Here is a 21,060-nt window from a genome sequence, read left to right on the forward strand (position 1 = left end):
GAGCACATGACTTTTCAGTTGTCAATTGTGTAGCGCCGGAGCTGGTCCATGATTTCATAATTCTTCTGGTACTTCTGACTAAAAATGACTTTATATCACTTTGGGAATTGTGTGGCTCTTGTGTATGTCCCATATTATCTGACGTATAAGTATTCCGGACTGTAAGCCTACCAATTTTTTATGTAATTCCACTCGGAAGTAAATTGCAATATGTACACAGGTCAGAATACGGCGCCTTTTGGAAATGCATTCAAGCCGGCGGAATTTACATTTTCACGCAACTCTGTAAAATGCTGGTACTAGCAACATTTTTCGACACAGAAAATGTAGCCGCTGCAGGGGAATTCAACATCATATCGGTGAGTTGAGGAATTGGAAATAAAATGGCCGCAGTGAGAGCTCCAGCTTACAATACCCTTCCATGACCATTCACGAGAAAAAATCAAAGTAGCAGCCAAATCAATACTATCATTGATTTCAGCCTAATTAAATTATGTAAACCCAAAACAGGCATCTTGCTTGACGCAGAGCGGAACTGAACGGTGGATCTGGAGCTTGAATTATATTGAGGCGAAGAAAAGCTGGTTCATGTCCAGTTGTTTGTGTTTTCATGTTTTTTTAAAAGCCCGCATGCAGTGAAAATATGCTGTTTGCCCGGTCGGGTCATATACGCATCTTAGTCACCACTTGACAGAAATCTGGGGAAACTTTTTTAGTATGAAAGGGAAATTGAATGGAAATCCCCGTGTTAGAAAATAATTATTATGATAATATTAGCTTTGCCTACCCAATTGCCACCCACCCACTAGGAAAAACCAATTCGGAACGCTTATTATCCATATTTATAATGGTTTAAAAATCGTATTTTCACAATGCCGGAAAGAATACGCGATGATTGGGTGGCACTTTATGTGATGTCACTGAACGAGTAATTTCAATATATCCCCGTGAAAGTATGCGGTATAGTGTTTGTTACTTGTTACTTTCCAAGTAATCAATCAGTTAACAGAAAATAGGGAAATGGTTACGTGAAAGCACAGTCCTTCAATTTACTTTAGGTTCCGGCAATAATGGTAACGTGCTATACAGGAATATATGGCAAGCACAACGTTCCCGAAACGAAAGTTGTCAAAACGGAAAAGTTATCGCAAATTATTTATACTAATTTGAATAATAGTGTTGTAATATGTAAAAATACGTAATACATATTTTTTTGAAAATTCGTCGAAATATCGGCTTTGCACTGAGCTGCATTCAAATTTTAGGCCGGATGAATATTCTGCGAAATCTCTTGCATATCATTCTTAAGGTCTTGCTTCAACTGGATCATGTATCTTATGTAAGAAACGTCAACGCACATTTTTCTGTCCGTATATAGCTATAAATCCAACATATTCCTTCATCATTCAATCATTGATTTATTCTTTTCCAAACTGCAAAATATACGTACATATTACAGCCATAGATATTATACTCACCCTAAACAAACATTTCCGAATATTGTACATATACATCTATAACTTTGTTAATAATAGTTCGATTTTCTTGGCCAAATTGTGCATTATGTTCTTTATTATATCCATACCAAATTTTGTGCTTCTGGAATGAACCGCGTCAATTTCTAAAATGTTGAAATATACTATTATTAACTTTATTTGTACAGATATCAGAACCGGATGTATTTTGAGGCCTAGATTTCGTACTGCACCACTGTGATTTTTTTCAGATTTTTCGGTCGGGTAGGTACTGAGAACGAGACCTGTTACACTTTTTGTAGGTCATATTTTGAGCCCTCACTCCCCTATGTTCCACCCAATATCAAATATGAAACCAGTTTTGAAAAGTACTAATTGAGCCCTTTCATTTGACACCCCATATGCCAACATTTTATGAAAAAAAATTTTGCACCCTCCATTCACATGTAAACTTTAAACTTAACACAAAATGGCGCCACTTGTTGCAAGTAAAGGGAACAGCAGATCACATACTCTTACCAATTTTCGTGACAATCGGTCAGGTCAAGCCATTTACGAATAAGTCGGGTGTAACACACAGACAGACCTTTTGAGATTTTAAAGAGCACGGGCCAGTTATCGGTCTACTGAAGTTTCTTGACGCGACTATTTGTGACGTCACAACAAATAGTGGCACGGGCTTTTCAGTGCGTTTGAATTTGGTTGAAATTTAAAATGCTGATAAATGAAAATACAGTTTGGTTCAAAAAACGTGCTTTAAGAGTTTTGTTAGATTGCACTGTAGGCAGTCTGTCATTTTTCCGTTAGAAAACCCATTAGGATAATTTGCCTGATGCTATGAATGACACACGCAAGGATAATCTGCTATTGAGGGAAATTGTTTTCCGGTCAGTAGAAAATTTAAATTGATTTGTTCGACTACTTTTGATATGTTTCCAAACTGGTTTAGTCAGAGTCGTTAAAACATTTCAAAAAAGATATTGATTCCATTTTATAAGAGATAATTAGCTGTATTTATCGTTTATAACATGTTCATAAATTCAATGATCACTTTTCTGAGAGGCTATAATCGGCATTTTTAACAATACTGAACCATTGTAGTGTGTGTCGTGTTGAGCTTTTGACATACGTGCACTGAAAGCACCCTTGATAATACTTGCCTCGTGGCTTTCTGTCGCTGCTTTTGTATACACGGTTACATGTTACGCAACATTGTCCCAACGTATAGTTAGGTTCACTGCAGTATGCTATGTGCAAACATGAACATTTTTATGACATCAATCTGAGATGTTCTTGGAGAAATAATAATGATAATGGTTTTGGATGCTTGATGATTGTGATGCTTTTTAAGGTTTTGTTTGCAAAACAAAACCTTAATAAAATCGGTTCAATGTCTGTTTATCTGTCTGTCTGTCTGTCACACCGGCTATACCGATTAGCACGAAATTTAGTGAGAAGGTGGGAACTGTGGACATTATAGGGGGATCTCCATACATGTAAAAGGGGGGTGTAACATTTTTTTTTACCGAATATAGTCATGTGGGGTAAATGAAAGGTCTTGATTAGTACTTTTCGAAGTCAGCCTTAGTTTTGAGATTTATTAGAAAGGCGGGGAGTGGGAGGGGTCGAAAGTAATGATTTCTTTAACGGACCCATTCTCAGAAACTGCCCAACCGAAAAATCTGAAAAAAATAATGAAGCTGCCTCTATATGATGCCCAGGTCTCAAAATTGAGGAAGGGAAATTGAGTAAAACCCCCTTTAAGTATATCCCAGAGTTACAAAAGTTGGTAGTAGTATAAAATATAATATGAAGCATATTATATCCAAGTATGATCAAAATCATACTTCTTTTTCTTCAGCCTTTGTTCCGTTCACAAGCGGGGTCTGCTCGTCGTGATCGGTTTCGCCATTTGGCTCTATCGAATGCCTGATCTGGGTGCAATCTCGAGGCTTTCAAATCCCCATCTAGCGTATCAAGTCACCGTTGTTTAGGTCTGCCTTTTGGTCGTTTACCATCGACTTCGATGTTCAGACCAATCTTGGCAAGTGAATTCTCGTTTACACGAATTGCGTGACCATACCATCGAAGACGCCTCTCTCGCAACTTTTCCACGATCGGTGCAACCCTATAACGATCGCGGATATCCTTATTTCGGATGTGATCTAAACGTGTGACACCACTAGTCCAACGTAGCATCTTCGTCTCCATTACCGCAAGAAGCCGTTCATTGTCTTTTATAGTCGGCCAACACTGAGAACCATAAAGAGCGACTGGACGGACGACATTGCGGTAAATTTTAGATTTGAGACGATCGTTCATACGTCGATCACAAAGAACACCAGTTGTGGAACGTCACTTCATCCAGGTTGCGTTAATTCGTGAAGCAATTTCATAACGCGGTTCTCCATTGGCTGATAGCGTTGACCCAAGGTATTTAAATCGCTCAGTCCCTGACAGATCACTGCCGTTGACAGTGATTGTGCCTGTTTCATGGGGATCAGTCGTTAAAAATTCACGGTCAGAAATGCAATGTAAAGAGGGCGATGCTTCTCACTGTGTTTCTCCATGAGTAACCGCGGAGCGTGTATTGCGTCAGTAGTTCCGCAGTTCTTGACAAATCCGGCTTGATTCACGGTTATTTCAACGATTTCGCGAATACGGTTGTCAAGAATGCGTTCAAAAATCTTCACGGTATGGGAAAGTAAGGAGTAAGAAAGGATCATGGTAATTTGAACATTCTGCTGGACTACCTTTCTTTTTTCATATTGGAACAGTGGTACTTTCTTGTCAGTCAGATGGTGTTCTTCCTTCCTGAATAACCCGGTTAAAGAATTCACTAAGCCACAGTGTTGGGTCACAGTTCTTCGCTTTCCAGAGCTCAGATGCGATGTCGTCAGGTCCTGCGGCTTTCCCCGACTTCATTTGTTTTATTGCCTCCTCGACTTTAGTTGCGCTGTCTGGTGGAACGGCTCCACGGTTGGTAAGCAAAATACCGTTCTTGTCATTTACGCAACAGAAGTGTTGATATCCTGTGTGCGTTCATTACGGCTTTTAGCAAGTCGATACAGAACTCTCTCGCCATCTCGAGTGTCCAGTTTATCGTAAAGATTTTTGAAATGGTTCGCTCGGGTGGCAGCGATCGCTTTCTTTGCTTCACGGTTGGCATTCTTATAAATTTGACAATTAGCAGGCGTTTTATCGTCGAGAAATTTGTGGTAGAGGCGTTTCTTTTCACGGACCTTCATTTCAATATCATCATTCCAAAGCCAAGTATCTCGGTTGATGTACCGCTTACCCGGCTTGGTGACTCCGAGGGTTGCAGAGGCCGCTTTGTGGATCGTGTCTTTCATTTGGTTCCATGATTCTTCCACATTCGTAATGGTCGGCAATCGTATGAGTGAGATCGTTTCTTCTTTCTTCTCACCAAATCGCCACCATTTAATGCGTCGCGGGCCAGTACGTTCCTCAAAATCATACTATTAGTAATAAAGTTACAATAGCTCAAATTTGATTTTACCATGTAAATTTACTGAAACTAAATATCAATATCACACTAAAGTGGGTAGTCACACATGCTAAATGAATATACATAACGGGCTACGTACAAATGGGATAGTTCTACACTTAAATATATTCACAGAAGAAGCAAACAAAACCTTTCATATCTGAAGCGCGCAGCTTTCGGTTCCCGACTTGTTTTAATAGTGTGAAGCAAACGATATTTCTAATCGGTCAGAGGAGCTAGAATATCTAATCTATCATCAATCAATCATTTATAAATTCCCGGATAAGTATTGATCATGGCTTGTTCTTTTAGAGTAGCTATGTTGTGCAGAATCACAAGGCTACAAGTTATTATTCCAAATGCAGTCAATGGACAATTTTGAATAAACGTGAAGGTGACAAATATCTACCTATGTTAGATATCAGACAGACAAATATCTATGGCTTTTCCAGATAAATGTTCGTGTCTGTATCAGGCATCAGATACGCCTGTGTCTGCCTCGGACAATAGACAGACCGATGTCTATATTACATATATTTGTGCGCATCTCAAATGAACATCGGCTTGATGCGAACATGCTCATGTATGTACGGCCCCCAATTGAAAACCGGCTTCATATCCAATTTCGGATCATGTATGTGCTTGTCATGAAGGGTTGTTTGCAATTTGCAGGCACATATCTACGAGGGCGTGTTTAAGTGTGCACATTTTGACTCCTCACTCGCACATTTCGTAATTTACGTCAAAACTGAAATCAGTTTCGGAAAATACTAATTCTACTAGACCCCATATGACTATATCCGGTGACAATTTGCATCTTCCCTTTGGATATATGGTGAGCTCCCCTCTAAACTCCATGTAAATTCATGTGACTCACTGAATGCGTGGGATTTCATAGTTCCCATAGGTCCAACAAATTTCGTTTGGTTCCGTGAACCCGTTTTGGAAAAAATTGAATTAAATCGATTCGCGTAACAAAAACTGTATTTTGGGAAAACCTTCTATTACTGATTTTTACTCTATCGATGTGCGTTTCGAAATATGCCAACAGAATAAAAAAGAAGTTATTCGTGAACGTATTATCTATCAAAATATGCAAGAAAAAAATCGAGTTTTTTAACACTAGAATGATCCCTCAATGGAAATTTCTTTCAATAATATTCAATATTTAACTCTGGATCTGACGTTTGTTATTCTCACTTCTGCTGTTAGTGTAGAGCATGTGTATATTCCATAGCATAACTTGCATTTAATGGTGTGGGGGTGAAATAATTATGTATGTATGTTTTTCGTAAGATGACTCGATGATGGTTCAGCTCCGCGATCTCGATCTCGTGGCTCGAATTGGAATTTCAGCTATGCGTGCAAAACCGGGATGTCTGAAGTTCCTTATTAAGGCAGGCCTAGACCGGATACCGGTTGTTGCGCCGTTGATGATGATGATGATGTGCTGAAATTGTGATCTCTTCCTTTAAAAATCAGAATAAAAATGTCTTGCTTGTTTAGACTTTAACACAGTGAATTTTAACTTTCGAAGGAATTTCTACGTAGCACCGTGGATGTCGCGGATTTACTCGGCCTAATCTTCATTTTATCACGGATTCCGGGTAAGGGACATAGCAAACTGATTACTGCAGGCCTAGGTTGGGCTGCCGCCGAAGTTATTTTATCACGAGGCATAATGTTGTGGGTAGGTGCACGAGGAGCAGAATTCAGCTGGGTTTATATACAAAAATGTTTGGAATCCAACATTTCTCTGGTAAATTTTTTACTTTATAATCTTGTTTCTTCTAATATTTCCAATATTTTTTCCAGGTTCAGCATATTACCACTGCGACTTTACTATGGCTTTTTACGAGGCATGATTTGAATAAAAAATTCAAACCATTTGTTACGCTTCTTCTCATTGCAACTATTTTTAAAAGTGTTTGGGTGGATGGCATTTTGAATATTCTTGCTATAGGCCCCTGGGCAACGTTAGGTTTTAAGGCATTAGTTGCTAGTATATTTGGTTTCCTTGCACTTCATATTTATGCAGGCCTTGCTCAAGTTATAGGCATCTAGTTCATATTTTTCTAAGAAAAAAAAAAAGAATGTAGAAAATTGTACGTAATTAATATTATTTCCAAATATGAGAAAAAAACACAATTATATCGGAGAATAAAATTAAGCCAATTTTCGACAATGGGGTTTCTTTTGGATATGATCGATTTCCTGGGTTACCGGGTTTTTGATAACTTCTATCTGGCCTTTAGCATTTAATTCTAAAAGAAGTAAAGTACTAAAATCTAATTACAGATGAAATTAATAAGTGAAATTACCTAGAATTGTCAGAAAGGTTAATGCTGCGATTCTACGGTTCATTTTATGTTGATATATTGTCCTCATATTGATAGGATAACGCCTTTCTCCCCAATGACGTTGTAAAATATTAAAAATATTCTCTTGATGATTCTGCAACGAACTCTCGTTTCTTTTTAAACATTTCGAAGGCATCTCTTCAGCTGCCTGGGGACATATTATTTATACATCTTTCTTTGTAGAAACAAATATTAAAATAGGATACTTTAGTTAAGATAGATATTTTTGTTGTTGTCGATTTCTTTTCCTGCAGGGGCTCAGATGAAAACTGATCCTCGATAGCTCCCACTTTGTCCCGGAATCTTTTTGTACTTGATTGAGAAGTGACTTTTATTATTCTATCGATTTCTACAGAGAAAGATAACTGCTGTCGCATATTAGTATGGGTGTTAAGCGTTCTAGTGATAGTGTTTCTTGCAAATCGCTGTATTAGAAGCCTAGAAAAAGTCCTGGAAATGCATTGCGAATAAAATTTTGCTGTAAATTTTAATAATCCAATATACCTGTGGCATGGTGTTCTTATGAGTACTTCACTGCTTATCTTTTTCGCCTCAATAGTAGGAACAATATCATTTTTAGCATCCTGAAAATGACTATCAAATGAATGAGACTAAACTGAGCCACCACTTACCGTATTACGCAATGTCCTCACATAATTGAGTTGCTTTGTAAGTTGTCGCTTATCTATTGTAATCACCTTATCCACTTTGAATCCGATCTTGTTTTTACGTTTGTTTTGTTTCTTCTCAGAAATTTCCGGGATAATGGGAGCTTCCTAAAAATAGTTATGAACTGTGGATATATCCAAACTAGCCTACATTTATGTCATACTAGAGTATCGAGCGATATTCGAGTCGGTTTGGATCTTGGGCGAATCGGTGTTGATGTAGTAGAAATATTTTGTCGAAAAATATCCTCCGAAATCCTAAAAAAACAGTTAATTATAGATAGAAAACCATTCAAAAATAATACTTACAATTCGTCCTTTGATTTATTCGGATCAAAATTACTTGATACACCTGTTTCTGATGACTCAGTTTCATTGTTTATTTCAAAATCGGCGGAATTACTCAGATGAGGAGTTTTAGATATATATTTGAATTTCAGTGTATCTAAAAAGAGCAAATAAGTTTTTAGCATTTTTACTAGTTTGCAAATAATGGAAAAGCAGAAATGTTAGCTTTTATTCGTACATTTACCCAATAATTTCAACACGAATGCTTTTGGAACTTAGTTAGTTGATCTTAATTGGTAGTGTATTTAATGGTGTTGGTGAAAATACTTCGAGCAGATTTGCACCGAAGAATTTGCTCGCGCACCTCTCTCCTCTCAAGCAATGCCGACATTTGGAAAAATTCCGCCGGGTTGCCAGCCCCACAAAGGCTGAAAAAGGCAATCAACCAAATGAAGCAGCTAAAAGCAACAGCACTCTCCGATATTGTAACTGAACTCTGGAAATCGAGAAGCTGTGACCCACGTTGGTGGCTCAGTGAGTTCTTCAATCGCATTATTGAGGAGATAAAATCTCATCTGATTGCCAGAACAGCAAAGCTATTGCAACATGGAGAAAAAGAGGCAGTTCGACGTGAACATCCCGTCGAACTACCAACCAATTCAGTTATGGATCTAACAAAGACTTTTGACTGTGTGCCACCAAACTGGTCTTGTGTGCACTGTGTCAACACCTATTTTTTCTCTGAATAAATGTTTATTGTTTGATTCTAGTTATACATTGGAAATTTCGAATACATTTCAATTCTTAAAACTAGTAAATTATTGTATTAAAATGAACACATACCATTCCCCGGAACTTTCTCTTTTAGTATTAAACTAAAGTCTTTTTAAGGTTTTGTTTGTAAAACAAAACCTTATTAAGATCGATTCAATGTCTGTCTGTCACAGGCACTTTTCTCAGAAACGGCTATACTGATTGATACGAAATTTGATGAGAAGGTGGGACCTGTGGACCCCCAGACATGCAGTGAGTGATATCCTCCTACGTTGAGATTTAAGGGGGGTCCCCATACATGTAAAAGGGGAGTGTACATTTTTTTTCACCAAATATAGTCATGTGGGGTATCAAATGAAAGGTCTCGATTAGTACTTTTTGAAGCCGATTTTAGTTTTGTGATTTGTTAAAAAGGCGGGGAGTGGGAGGGGTGCAGTGATGATTTTTTTAACGGAGCCATTCTCAGAAACTACTCAACCGAAAAATCTGGAAAAAATCATGAAGCTGCTTCTATATGGTGCCCAGGCCTCAAAATACTCCCCATATCGATACCTGTTCAAATTAAGTTAAAATAGTATATTACCATATTTTTGGGAAAATTGAGTAAAATCCCCTTTAAGTTTATCTCAGAGTTATAAAAGTTAGGAATAGTATAAAATATAATATGAAGCATATTATCTCCAAGTTTGATCAAAATCGTACTATTAGTAACAAAGTTACAGTAGCTCAAAATTGTCTTTACCGTGTAAATTTACAACCTGAAGTACTAAATCTGATATGCTAAATGCATATTCTTAACGGGCTACGTACAAATGGGATAGTTCTACACTCAAATATACTCACAGGAGAAGCGAACAAAACCTTTCATACCTGAAGCGCCCAGCTTCCGGCTTCCCGACTTGTTTTTTTCTTTAAAAAGCAAATTTTTAGGCAATGGTGATGAATATTAATTTCCTCTGTAAAAAAAGGAAAATGTTTAACTGATGCTAGTGCAGCCACCTTTCCGAGGTCCAGGGGGTCAACTTTTCTCAGCCGCTTGAATTTTCGACGAGATAAAATTCTTTTGGCGACTGTGTTCGGGTAACTCTTCAATCTGACTAAGTGTTTATTAGCGAAACACTCCATTTGTATTACTATTGCCCTGGTCTCTTGAAAATCGACATTTCGGAAATACCAAGGAGCACTGGATCATCTCTCATTTCATACATCTCGGAATTTTAGACTGAGACCGCTGAAGCAGATTGATGTTGGATGGTTTGGCAGAGCTCCGTAGTTGAATTCCATAAATCCATACAGGCTTGAGCACCGATTTTTAAATCAACCACTTACATTCAAAGAAATTGATGATTTTTTATTTGAAATAATTAAAACTCGCTTTTTCTATTCGCTGGTGGTTCCCGAAATATCGGTATTTGTAAGACCAATAAATAACACTAGCGAATAGAAAAAGCAAGCTTTAATTATTTCAAATAATTTAATCGCTAGAAATACCGCGTAATTACACTCAGATGATTTTTTTGTGAAGCATCCATAAAAAAATGTTTTTGATTTTTCGCCTCTATGTGCTGTTTCCTGGTAAGTTTTCTAACGAGATATATCCCCGGGTATTTACGTCATCCGATTGGGGTACAGCGTGGTTGTTGGTCTTCACTTGAGGACAACTTCCTTTTCGCAAAATAAAGGCTACTTGTACGCACTTCAACTCGTTAACTTTCATCTTCCACATTTGAAGCCAGTTTTCTACTTCTCTTAGATCATTGGCATTGTAATGCAATGATCCGCCATTCCAGTCACTGACTATTGAGTCTCCCTAGAAACATGCGGCACGAAGAAGTTTCGGGGAGAGTTGGGGAGAGCTGAAACACGTTTCAGAAAATTGACATTGATGGCGCGTAGGCGCGATTGATGAGGTATGTCCAGGATCCTAGAGAGAAAATATGGGCTGAGTGGAAATTATTCCAGTTAAAGAACAAAGAAGTGTGGTTAGAGCGCCGGGCTGTCGTAGTCTTAGGTCGCGGTTCAAGTTTCACTGTGGCAGGGGGATTTGTATCGTGGCTGGATGCTGGATACCAGTCGACTCAGCTGGGAATGTGTACCTGAGTCAAATTAGGGTAACGATCTCGGGCGAGTGCAATGCTGACCACATTGCCTCCTACAGTATACTGTAGTGGACCTGTTACAACTTGATTGATTTCTCTGACACGCTTCGAGGTCCTGATCCAATTGAATTGTCGCGCCAACGATTATTATTATTAAAAAATAAAGAAGTTAAAAAATCTGATCATCTGTAAGATTATTTAAAAAATTTGAAATATCTAGAAAAACTAACATTTTCTAATAAAACTTAGGTATTGCTTGCAGTAAACATATTCATATACAAAAAAAAACAAATAAAAAATTTACCAAGTCTGATGAAAAAGTTTGTGGAGAATGCAAAAATGGTCCCAAAAATACAAATAAGTTTATCAGGACCTGAGAATGTCGTTAATAAAATAATAATACTACTCGGTAGAATGTCTTGTTTACAACGGGTAAATAATTGTAAAAGCTATGTACTCTGCCCTTGCGAGGTAAATTCCGAAATATAAGCCACACTAACGTTCGCCTCTACAAGGGAGATTACAGAGTCGAAGAAGGATACCTTCTACGAGGCAGTAGAAGGAACCTTCGTAGCCTGCCCCACGTATGATATCAAAGTCAAACACGCAACAACCGGTATCCGGTCTATGCCTGCCTTAATAAGGAACTCCTTACATGTTGGTTCTGCACCAAGAGACCCCAATTCGATATTGCTAAAAATTCTCTGGTGTCCTGGCCTGCACCATCGCTCCATCTCAGGCAGGTTCTAACACGTCTTCTTCAAAAACCATATTTGGAGATTTAACGAGCCAAGTAGGGACTGAACTCTGTATTCAGGCGATACGTTAGCTCTCATAGCTTACGTAAAAACAACAATCATAATGCACTGCGGATTATTTAATTAGCAGGCTTGCACGAAGTTGTTGTTGGAAGTACCTGGTTTACGCGGAAAGGAAGCCTGGGAGAACCAACAGGTCTTTGAACTCGAAAAGTACAGGGAGCAATCGCACCAGGCGCGGAAGTTTTATATAACACGTCAGTAAGATATACACCTCGATGCTCATCCTGCCGAGACAATGACGGAAATCTGAATTGCAACCAATTGGCATATTGTAACGATGGGATCAGTATTTTGATTAACTACTCAACAACCAAAATATCGACGAGTTGGCGGTCCCACCAATAAATGCTGTCATCACCAAGCATCGAGGAAACAGTCCGTGCAATCCATCGGCTTAAGAGTCATAAGCCGCCATGAGCTGATGGAATTACAGCCGAAGTGGTTAAATATGGAGGCGACTAATTACACCAGACGATTCATGGATTTATGCTCAAAGCGGTGGGCAGCGAATCAATGCCTGATGACTGTCAACGAGACAAGATAGACAAGACGGCCAGAACATCATCAGTCCATACCCAAAAGACTTCACTCCAAGCAAATCAATAACAGATCAGCTTTTTCTGTGCGGCAAGCGATGAAAAAAACTATTGGAATATGACCATCAGTTGCATCATCTTTTCATCAACTGCAAGGCCGCTTGTGATAGCATCGCCAGGGTAAAACTATACACGGCTGGCTATGAGAGAATTCGGTATCCCGACTAAATTGATGAAACTGACTGGGCTGACTCCGGTCAATGTGTGAGTGCAGATAAAAGCTGCAGCATCACTCTTGACATCATTCAACATCAACAACGGTCTAAGACAAAGGGATACCCTAACATTCATCCTTTGCAACCTGGTCCTGAAAAAAGTGATAAATGCAAGAGGCTACTAATATATGCTGGGGATATCGTTATCATGGGAAGAGCAACCTGAGATTTACAAACTACCTTCAACCAGATCGAGCAAGCGGCGATTGGTACTAGATCTTGATCTGCACATCAATGAATGCAAAGCCAGATACATGGTGGCAACGTCAGTGCCGAAAAACAAAAAAGCAACAACATTAAATGACACTGGTCAAATGAGAACAACAAAGATAGGAGATTACAACTTTGCCACCGTTAATAATTTCTCCTATCTGGGGTCGAAAATTACAACCGATAACAGCTTCGACGATGAAATCTGCGCACGGTTGTTGGCAGCCAACAGAGCTTACAAAAACTGATCCGCTCGAAACTCCTCGTCATAGGGTCAAAGTTCTTACTATACAAGACTATGATCTTGCCAGTCCTCATGTATTCCTCGGAAACTTCACAAGAAAGATTCGTCGCGGTCGAGAGAAGAATCCTTTTAAGAGGATGGACGATTCCGCAGCCTATATAACAATTAAATCTATGGGCGATACCACGACCTTCTGGATGTGGAGAAAATTTGGCTCAATAAATTGCGATGGGCACTTAATCCGTATGTGTGAGGATGATCCAGCCCGGAAAGTCAGTAAGGGCAATATCTATGGTAGAAAAAATGTGTCAACCCCTGCCTCAGATGGAGCGTAGGCCAGGACGCCGGACAGCTTTTAGGGATATTGAATTGGTGGAAATCGGCGCAACACCGGGAAGTCTGGAGTTTTTTTCCTTTTTTTAGAAATTTTTCTATGAAGAATTTGATAAAGGTACAAATACGAATTTTTCACCATATATTTTTTAATATCTTGAGCATGCGTAGTAATTTTTCCAGCATGATAGCATCGTTCGTTATTGAAATACGGAGAACTCAAACACGCATTTCCAAGAAAAGGTGTTTTTCTGCTGCCATGCTATAGAGCGCTGTGATCATCTTAAACAAAAAATGTAAACGGCATTTTAACATCCGGACTTAACCACAGTGATGATGATATTATATGCTGCAGCAATAGATACAGTATTCAGATTAATAGGCTTCCCATCATAAAAATAATCCTACTTTCAAAAGAACAGGTATTCTCAAAAACTATTATTATGTTATGCAGATTGCTCTAAAAAGATGTCGATTCGATTTTATAAATATAGTTTAATATAGTATATATTTTATATTTGCTGGTATGAAAAGTTTTCAATATTTCTGAATCTGAGCTCTAATATGATGAAAGAAGGTTTGCTATAATGCTGCAGGCTCTGAGAAACTTATTTCTTTGATTTTCTCACACATAATGTAAGTGCAATATTGGGAAGTTCAAAATTTTTTATCTATATTTCTATGAGGTTTTAGATGTGTAGAAACGTTAGAAAAATAGCTTGGATCTCTCTCACCTCATGCCATTAACACATTAAAGCAAATAAAGTGACAGGTTGCTTGCTGAGCCTCCTGAACTTAATTAATAGAAACAATTACCAGGAAGAAACCCACCTGTCGACCAAGCATCAGAGTTAGGCGTTGTGTGAATAGTGAGCGTTTAGCTAAAAGGGAACAATTTGGGTTTATCTTTAGGTTAAGTTTTTTTTCGGCTTTTACATATTATTATTTATTATATAAAAATTAATCAATTCTTTATCTGTTAGGAGCTCAAGGTCGACTTGAAGAACTCTCGCTAAAGTACGAAGCGCGGATACTATTCCAAAAGGAACTCTTTTAAATCAATATGTCTAATAAATACTTCACTGGCGAATCTAGCTACAATGGTACTATTCCTAGCACGACGAGCGAATAGCTCTTGAAGGGCCTACCATAATGATGGACAAGGGCGCATAGGTAATGCCCTATCCGCGCGAACATCCGCGTTTCCTAACGTGAATTGTGCTCGCACTCGTTGGGAGGAGTGGAGAGGATGGTGCCCGCCGGTCCCGAAGTTGTCTAGGTAGCCCGGAATAGATAAACTTTAACAGAAATAAATTGATTATGCATGATTTCGCATAATTTTCACTCCAGGCTTGGTTTTTCTCCATACGATTCTGCGTTCGTATCCTATTTGTCAAAATTAAATAATCTTCTGTACTATTTCAGGCACTCGGCGTAAATAGATGGAATGAACTTAATCCAATTATCACTTTAAATATGAATTAATAGATCAAATGGGAAACTGAAACGTTATCATCCAGTTGACAAGCTGTAAAGCCCGTTTCGTATTTCGGCTTTAGTTAACACGCAAAAGCGAATATCAGTCGAACACATACATACATGTGTCTGGAGAAAGTAATACTGGTATACAAATAATTAAAAGAAGCTGAACCAAGTCGGGAAGCTGGATGCTTCAGGTAAGAAAGGTTTTGTGTATTTCCTATATAAAAACAGTTGAGTGGACATTTGGCCCATTATTTCTCGAGAGAGCAGCCGAGCATAGCAGACGTCTTTGGACAGCAGCGCAGCAAACTGGTAAACGTTTTTCGAGATTTTTAAATAACCAATTTATTTCTTTTACAGCAGTGGGCTACTTTTAGTTATAAGTGTGATTAGTGATAAGTTCTTTGAAAATAAAAAAATTTTTGAAGAGATTTTCAGCCGGGAAAAGAATTCGAAATGGAGACAAGGGCCCAGAAAGCCCCAGAGGGGCTTTGATCGCCAGCTTGCAGCGAAGTTTGGATGAAACCACGAAGCAGCTAGCTGCTGCTAAAAAAGAAATCGAAGAACAGAGGAAGCAAAACGAGGGTCTGACAGCCCACATCAAAAGTTTGCAGGAGTCACTCGACCTGCAAAACCGTGAAAAGAAGGAAAACGGCAAGTGAATTCGGATCGAGAGCCCACAAGTGTCGGACACAGAGAGTAACTCCTCATCGGAAGAGGAGATGTCCACCGACAACACAGACAACACCGCCACCGAAGAGGTGGAAGATGTGGACTTTCCACCTCTGCCGCCACTGAGACCAGCGCCGACTTTGCCGCCCATATTCAAGAAAGTAGAGAAACCTAAGTCACAGGTAAAACAATCGAAGCCAACAGATCAAGAAAGTCCTAAGGCAAAAGAAATGGAAAAAGGTACGGTACCCGTAATCCTACGGCAGCCGTCAAAATGGCCCGCGATAGAGAAGGAGCTAAGAAAGAGGAAAATCAATATCCTTCACGCTGGGAGGATATACTTTGGTGGAAGGATAACACCAGAGCAGTCGAGCGACCATCGGAAGCTAACGAAGTTATTCAAAAAACATGAAATTCAATTCCACACCTATCTTCTCCCAGAAGAGAAGAATATTAATATAATAATCCGGGGGCTCGAGGGAATAGCGAAGAAGACCTCGAGGACCAGGGCTTCCACCCAATTGAGTGCTTTTTCATCAAAATGAAAAACGGACCCTCCAGGCTATTGAAAGTTTTAATGCCGAAAAATGAAACCGGCATCTACAACGTGAAATCGATTTGCCACCTGATTGTGCAAATTGAGTCACCAAAACCAAGAACAAATCAATCACAGTGCTATAACTGCCAGCAGTTTGGGCACTCTGCGAACAACTGCTTCGCCGAAGCGCGTTGAGTAAAATGCGAGGGATCGCATCATTACACAAAATTTGAAAGGAAACAGGAGCAGAAGGCAACCTGCGCCAACTGCAAAGGGGAACATCCAGCAAGCTACGGCGGATGTCCACAAAATCGCAAGAACATTAAGAAAACCTTCGCCCAGATGACAAAATCTAACCCTGCCCCTCTGGTATCCCAACCAACTAACAAGGCGACAGGAAAAAACGCAACAGCACCAAAAAGTCCCTCTTCCACAGCGAACCCGAAGCCCGTACAAATGGATCAAGTGCTGAGCAGCATGCAAGCATAGATCCAAAATATGATGGAGTCAATGATGACAAAAATGATTCAAAACCTGTTTAACTCGCAGATCCCTCTAGGCAACCCAACCAAGAATCAGCATAGTAAGCATTAAGCTTAATATTCTCTCGTGGAACGCAAATTCCGTAAAAGGAAAAATGGGAGTATTGAAAGAATTCCTTTACGAGGCAGAAGTAGACATACTACTCATCCAAGAAACGTTCCTCAAACCAACAGACCCACTTAAAATACACAACTATGAAATATACAGAAACGACCGACTTACTGGCCGTGGAGGAGGAACCGCCGTCATCATCAAGAGAAACATCGAGCATCACCGCCTGGAAACACCACCCATCCAAGGAATGGAAGCTACAGTCATCGAGGCAAGGACAGGACCAGCTAATGTAAAAATTATATCAGCCTACCGACCATCATCAGCAGATGATTTTTCAGAGGACCTTCAACTGCTATTCATCGAGGACAAACCGACTTTTCTCGCCGGGGATCTGAACGCACGTCATCGCGACTGGGGAGCAACACGAAAGACCAAAGCGGGGAGAGAACTACTTACTTTCCTAAACGGAAACGGAGCAATTCTTCACGCACCAGAGGAAATAACGCAATATGGATGCAGCACAACCGGCACCATAATCGATGTGGCTCTAACAAAGAATTTCAACAACCACATCACAATCAACGTATTGGACGACCTCTCATCGGACCACAAATCGGTGCTATTTTCAATATAGAACATATACATTGAAAATTCGCCGAAAACGATCAACAACACCAACTGGGACACCTACACACACATTGTAACACAATACCCCCCAACGACAAAACTGGAAACATCAGAACAGGTAGAGACAGAAATCCAAAACCTAACCGCCTACATAACTTCAACCAAACAGGAGAGCACGACGGAGGCAGAAGCAAACGACCAACAATACTACCGGCTCCCAAGAAATATTAAAGAGAGAATAAACCGCATCAGGAAAAGAGGAAGAAACACAGGAGATCCCAATCTGAAAAGAGAAGCGAATCGGCTCACCTACACAGACCAATACAAGATAATTCAACACAAAGAGAAGACTTGGAACTGCAAACAGACCAATTGGCAGTCCAAACCATCATCCAAGGACTAAGTAGCAAAAAATCCCCAGGCTGGGATATGATTACAAACGAGTGCATCAAGAACGCACCGAATAACATCGCCGAATTAAGCACCGCAGTAATAAATGCAGTCCTTCGTCTCAGAGTATATCCAAAAGCACGGAAAAAGTCCATCATCATCCTTCTGCCAAAACCGGGAAAGAATCTAACCTTCCCACAGAACTGGAGGCCCACCAGCCTACTTCCAACAATAGGAAAAATTGCAGAAAGGATAATACGTAGCAGACTGCAGGACCAACTCACCGCGCTCAACATCATCCCAAAGGAACAATACGGATTTCAACGAGAACATTCATGCGAGCTACAACTGGTCAGAGTAGTCCAGCACATTCGCAGCGGATTAAATAAGCGGAAATCGATCGGACTAATTATTATCGATATATCGAAAGCTTTCGATGGCACGCAGGGCTCATAGCCAAACTGGAGAAATTCAATATATCTCATTCACTGATAAAACTAATCAAATCGAGTTTTAGGGTGGCATTGGACGCTATTGACACTGCTACACGCAGGAACTGTAAGCTGATAAAAGTCGATGAGTTTGAATTCAATTCTCTTTCACATGAGATAATGCTCCACTTGAAAGTTAGGCAGATTTGGAGGTGTAATCTCAAGCGCAAAATTTCACGAGCACGGGAATAAAATAAATGCGGAATATAAAGCATTACTCTCCCGGATTAACTGTCTCAGTACGCTAATCCGCGCTATGGTGGGGACCTTCCGTAGCAAGGAATTGACCCGCAAACTTGCAGACATTAAGCCTGGAGCTAATATATATCAAAATATCAACAGGCTAACGGGGACATATAAAGCCCCCAACTTTGTTCTAACCCAAAATAAAGTGCGAGTCTGCAGTGATGCTGAGAAAGCAAAAATACTTGGGGAATTCTTCGAGCGGCAGCTCAACGCAACACCTCCGAGCAACAGAACGGCTCTCACTAAGACTGTTGATTCAACAGTCAGAGATTTCACTTCTAGGAACTGCTACAGAATCACGTCTTTTTCTGCCCAGAACCGTCCTAACAAGCCTAGTGATTCGAGCAAATTTCTGAGTTTATCACAACTCACTGCTATTACCCACAACCTTAACGGTAAAAAATCAGCAGGCCCAGATGGAATTACGAATTTCGTCTTAAAAAATCTTCCAGTAGTCTCCATTAAGTTCCTGCTTGCGGTTTTTAATAACTGCATTAATAATGGCTACTTCCCATACACTTGGAAAATAGCCAAAATTATAGCCATTCGGAAAGGAAGTGTCTCCTGTGAACCTGATAACTTCAGACCCGTTTTACTTCTATCTAACCTGGGGAAGCTTTTTGAGAGAGCATGGACCGTAGGGCTGGTCCAACACTGCAATCTTAACAACATTATTCCAGACCATCAGATCGGTTTCCGTGCTAAACACGGAACACAGCACGCCCTGAGCTACCTCCACGATACTGTGGCCAACAGACTTAACGTCAATAACAAACCTATGGTAGCTTGCGCTCTGGATTTAGAAAAGACCTTTGAGTCCGTCTGCATAAACGGGCTAATCTATAAAAAGATCAAATACGAATTCCCAATCCCGACGAACAGACTTGCCATTAGTTTTTTCGAGGATAGACATTTTTACGTCAGTGTCGGAAATGAGATTTCCGATCTCTTCTGGGGTGCCGCAGGGATCCATTTCTGGTCCTACTTTATACAACATTTTCACTGCTGATGTCCTCTCACCTGAGGTCGGTACAGAACTTATGCAGTATGCCGACGACACACTCGTCTACTCCTCTAATTTTCGCCTAGACAAGCCAGTTAGCGATATAGAGGATTACTTGGTTGACCTCTGCTACTACTACCAGAGCTGGGGTATTAAAATTAACTCAACCAAGACACAAGCCTGCATCTTCAGGAGGAAATCTAGATACTTGGGATCTAGATCTGGAACTCGGGAATACAATAGTAAGAGGGTCGAAATCGATCAAATATCTAGGAATCAATTTCAACGAATTCCTAAGATTCAACCATGTTAAACTCGCCATTGGAAAAGCAAATGGTGCATTGCGCAAGATCTACTTTCTTCTTCGCAAAAAAGTGGGTCTAAGCACCAAAGCTAAGCTGATCCTATATAAGACTCTCATCAGGCCCATCATATGCTACGGAGCCCCTTCGTGGATCACTTGCTCTTCGAAAGCTATGGATAAATGCATGTCTTTCGAACGCCGTGTATTAAGACATTGCACTAGATTGTCTTACAATTGGAAGACTAAGAAGTGCGGCAGGAACGCCATAGTATACCGGCGAGCAAATATAGACCCCATTGAGAATATATTCTCAACATTATGGAGCGGTTTTTCAATAAACTTGAAAAACATTCAAACCGTAAAATTAGAAGACTGCATGAGCAGGGCAAAACGATCCCACTAGCGACTTTCCTTAGGCCGTGCCAGATACTGAACCCTGACCTAGAGTCAATAATCCTATCCCTCTTCGACACACCTTGCCTGGTAGCAGTGCAAAGAGGCTAAGCACTATATGAATATTAAGTGCTATTGTATATAGTAGAATTAAGTATTTATGTAAGTAGAAATAAGTAGTAGTAAAAAAGTAGTAATAAGGTAGATGTAAGTAAGTAAAATAAAACCTTCTCGCGTCATTAGTGCGGACGCAGTTTTGAAAATAGGTTAAGTAATGTTTTAATAAAATACAAAGCCAAGGAACGTTGTAAATTACAGTTTGTTTTTACACAATAAAGTTAATTACAGAGAAGGTCGGGTAGGCCAAACAATGTATAGCCACCCATTGTAATAATTCTAAGCTAGCTAAGCTAATTCTAAGCTACTCTTAAGCAAAATGTATCAGATGTAAGACACTAATCGGAAATAAATAAAATGAAAATGAAAAATAACTTTGTTAGTAATTGTGCGCTTTCTACCTAACTTGGTAGGACCATGCTTTATATCATACTTTATATGACTTTATGATTGTAGGATGAGCTTAAGAGGGGTTTTGCTGTCAATTACTAAAGATTATAGTTATATACTATTATTAAATTTATTTGAACAGATATCAGTATGAAAGGTATTTCGGAGTCTAGGCACTTTTCAGGCCCCACCCTCCCCCAACTTTGAAAAGCACTAACC

General features: G+C 39.6%; 2 protein-coding genes across 2 annotated transcripts in view; one reads left to right on the forward strand and one right to left on the reverse strand.

The window, feature by feature from the left end:
• LOC119646782 (transmembrane protein 147) lies at positions 1–7,168 on the forward strand. The gene is made up of 4 exons (XM_038047366.1): positions 1–161; positions 221–359; positions 6,521–6,742; positions 6,799–7,168. Exons 1-4 carry the CDS (start codon positions 85–87, stop codon positions 7,045–7,047), a joined length of 687 nt encoding a protein of 228 aa, XP_037903294.1. The 5' UTR covers positions 1–84; the 3' UTR covers positions 7,048–7,168.
• Positions 7,150–21,060, reverse strand: part of LOC119661494 — a 27,942-nt gene continuing 14,031 nt past the window's right edge. The window contains exons 7-13 of the mRNA XM_038070862.1: positions 8,321–8,456; positions 8,176–8,269; positions 7,976–8,119; positions 7,848–7,927; positions 7,550–7,793; positions 7,305–7,491; positions 7,150–7,247 (exon numbers count right to left, since the gene is read on the reverse strand). Of these exons, the coding sequence (XP_037926790.1) occupies positions 7,150–7,247; positions 7,305–7,491; positions 7,550–7,793; positions 7,848–7,927; positions 7,976–8,119; positions 8,176–8,269; positions 8,321–8,456 (983 nt within the window). The remainder of the gene's footprint in view (positions 7,248–7,304; positions 7,492–7,549; positions 7,794–7,847; positions 7,928–7,975; positions 8,120–8,175; positions 8,270–8,320; positions 8,457–21,060) is intronic.

The sequence above is a fragment of the Hermetia illucens genome, chromosome 1, assembly GCF_905115235.1.
Source record: "Hermetia illucens chromosome 1, iHerIll2.2.curated.20191125, whole genome shotgun sequence".
Lineage (NCBI taxonomy): Eukaryota > Metazoa > Arthropoda > Insecta > Diptera > Stratiomyidae > Hermetia > Hermetia illucens.

Coding starts and splice junctions, on each gene's coding strand:
- LOC119646782 (XM_038047366.1), top strand. CDS start 85: ATGACTTTATATCACTTTGGGAATTGTGTGGCTCTTGTGTATGTCCCA. Junction 162..220: donor ACGTATAAGTATTCCGGACT/GTAAGCCTACCA, acceptor ATATGTACACAG/GTCAGAATACGGCGCCTTTT. Junction 6,743..6,798: donor TGGAATCCAACATTTCTCTG/GTAAATTTTTTA, acceptor TATTTTTTCCAG/GTTCAGCATATTACCACTGC.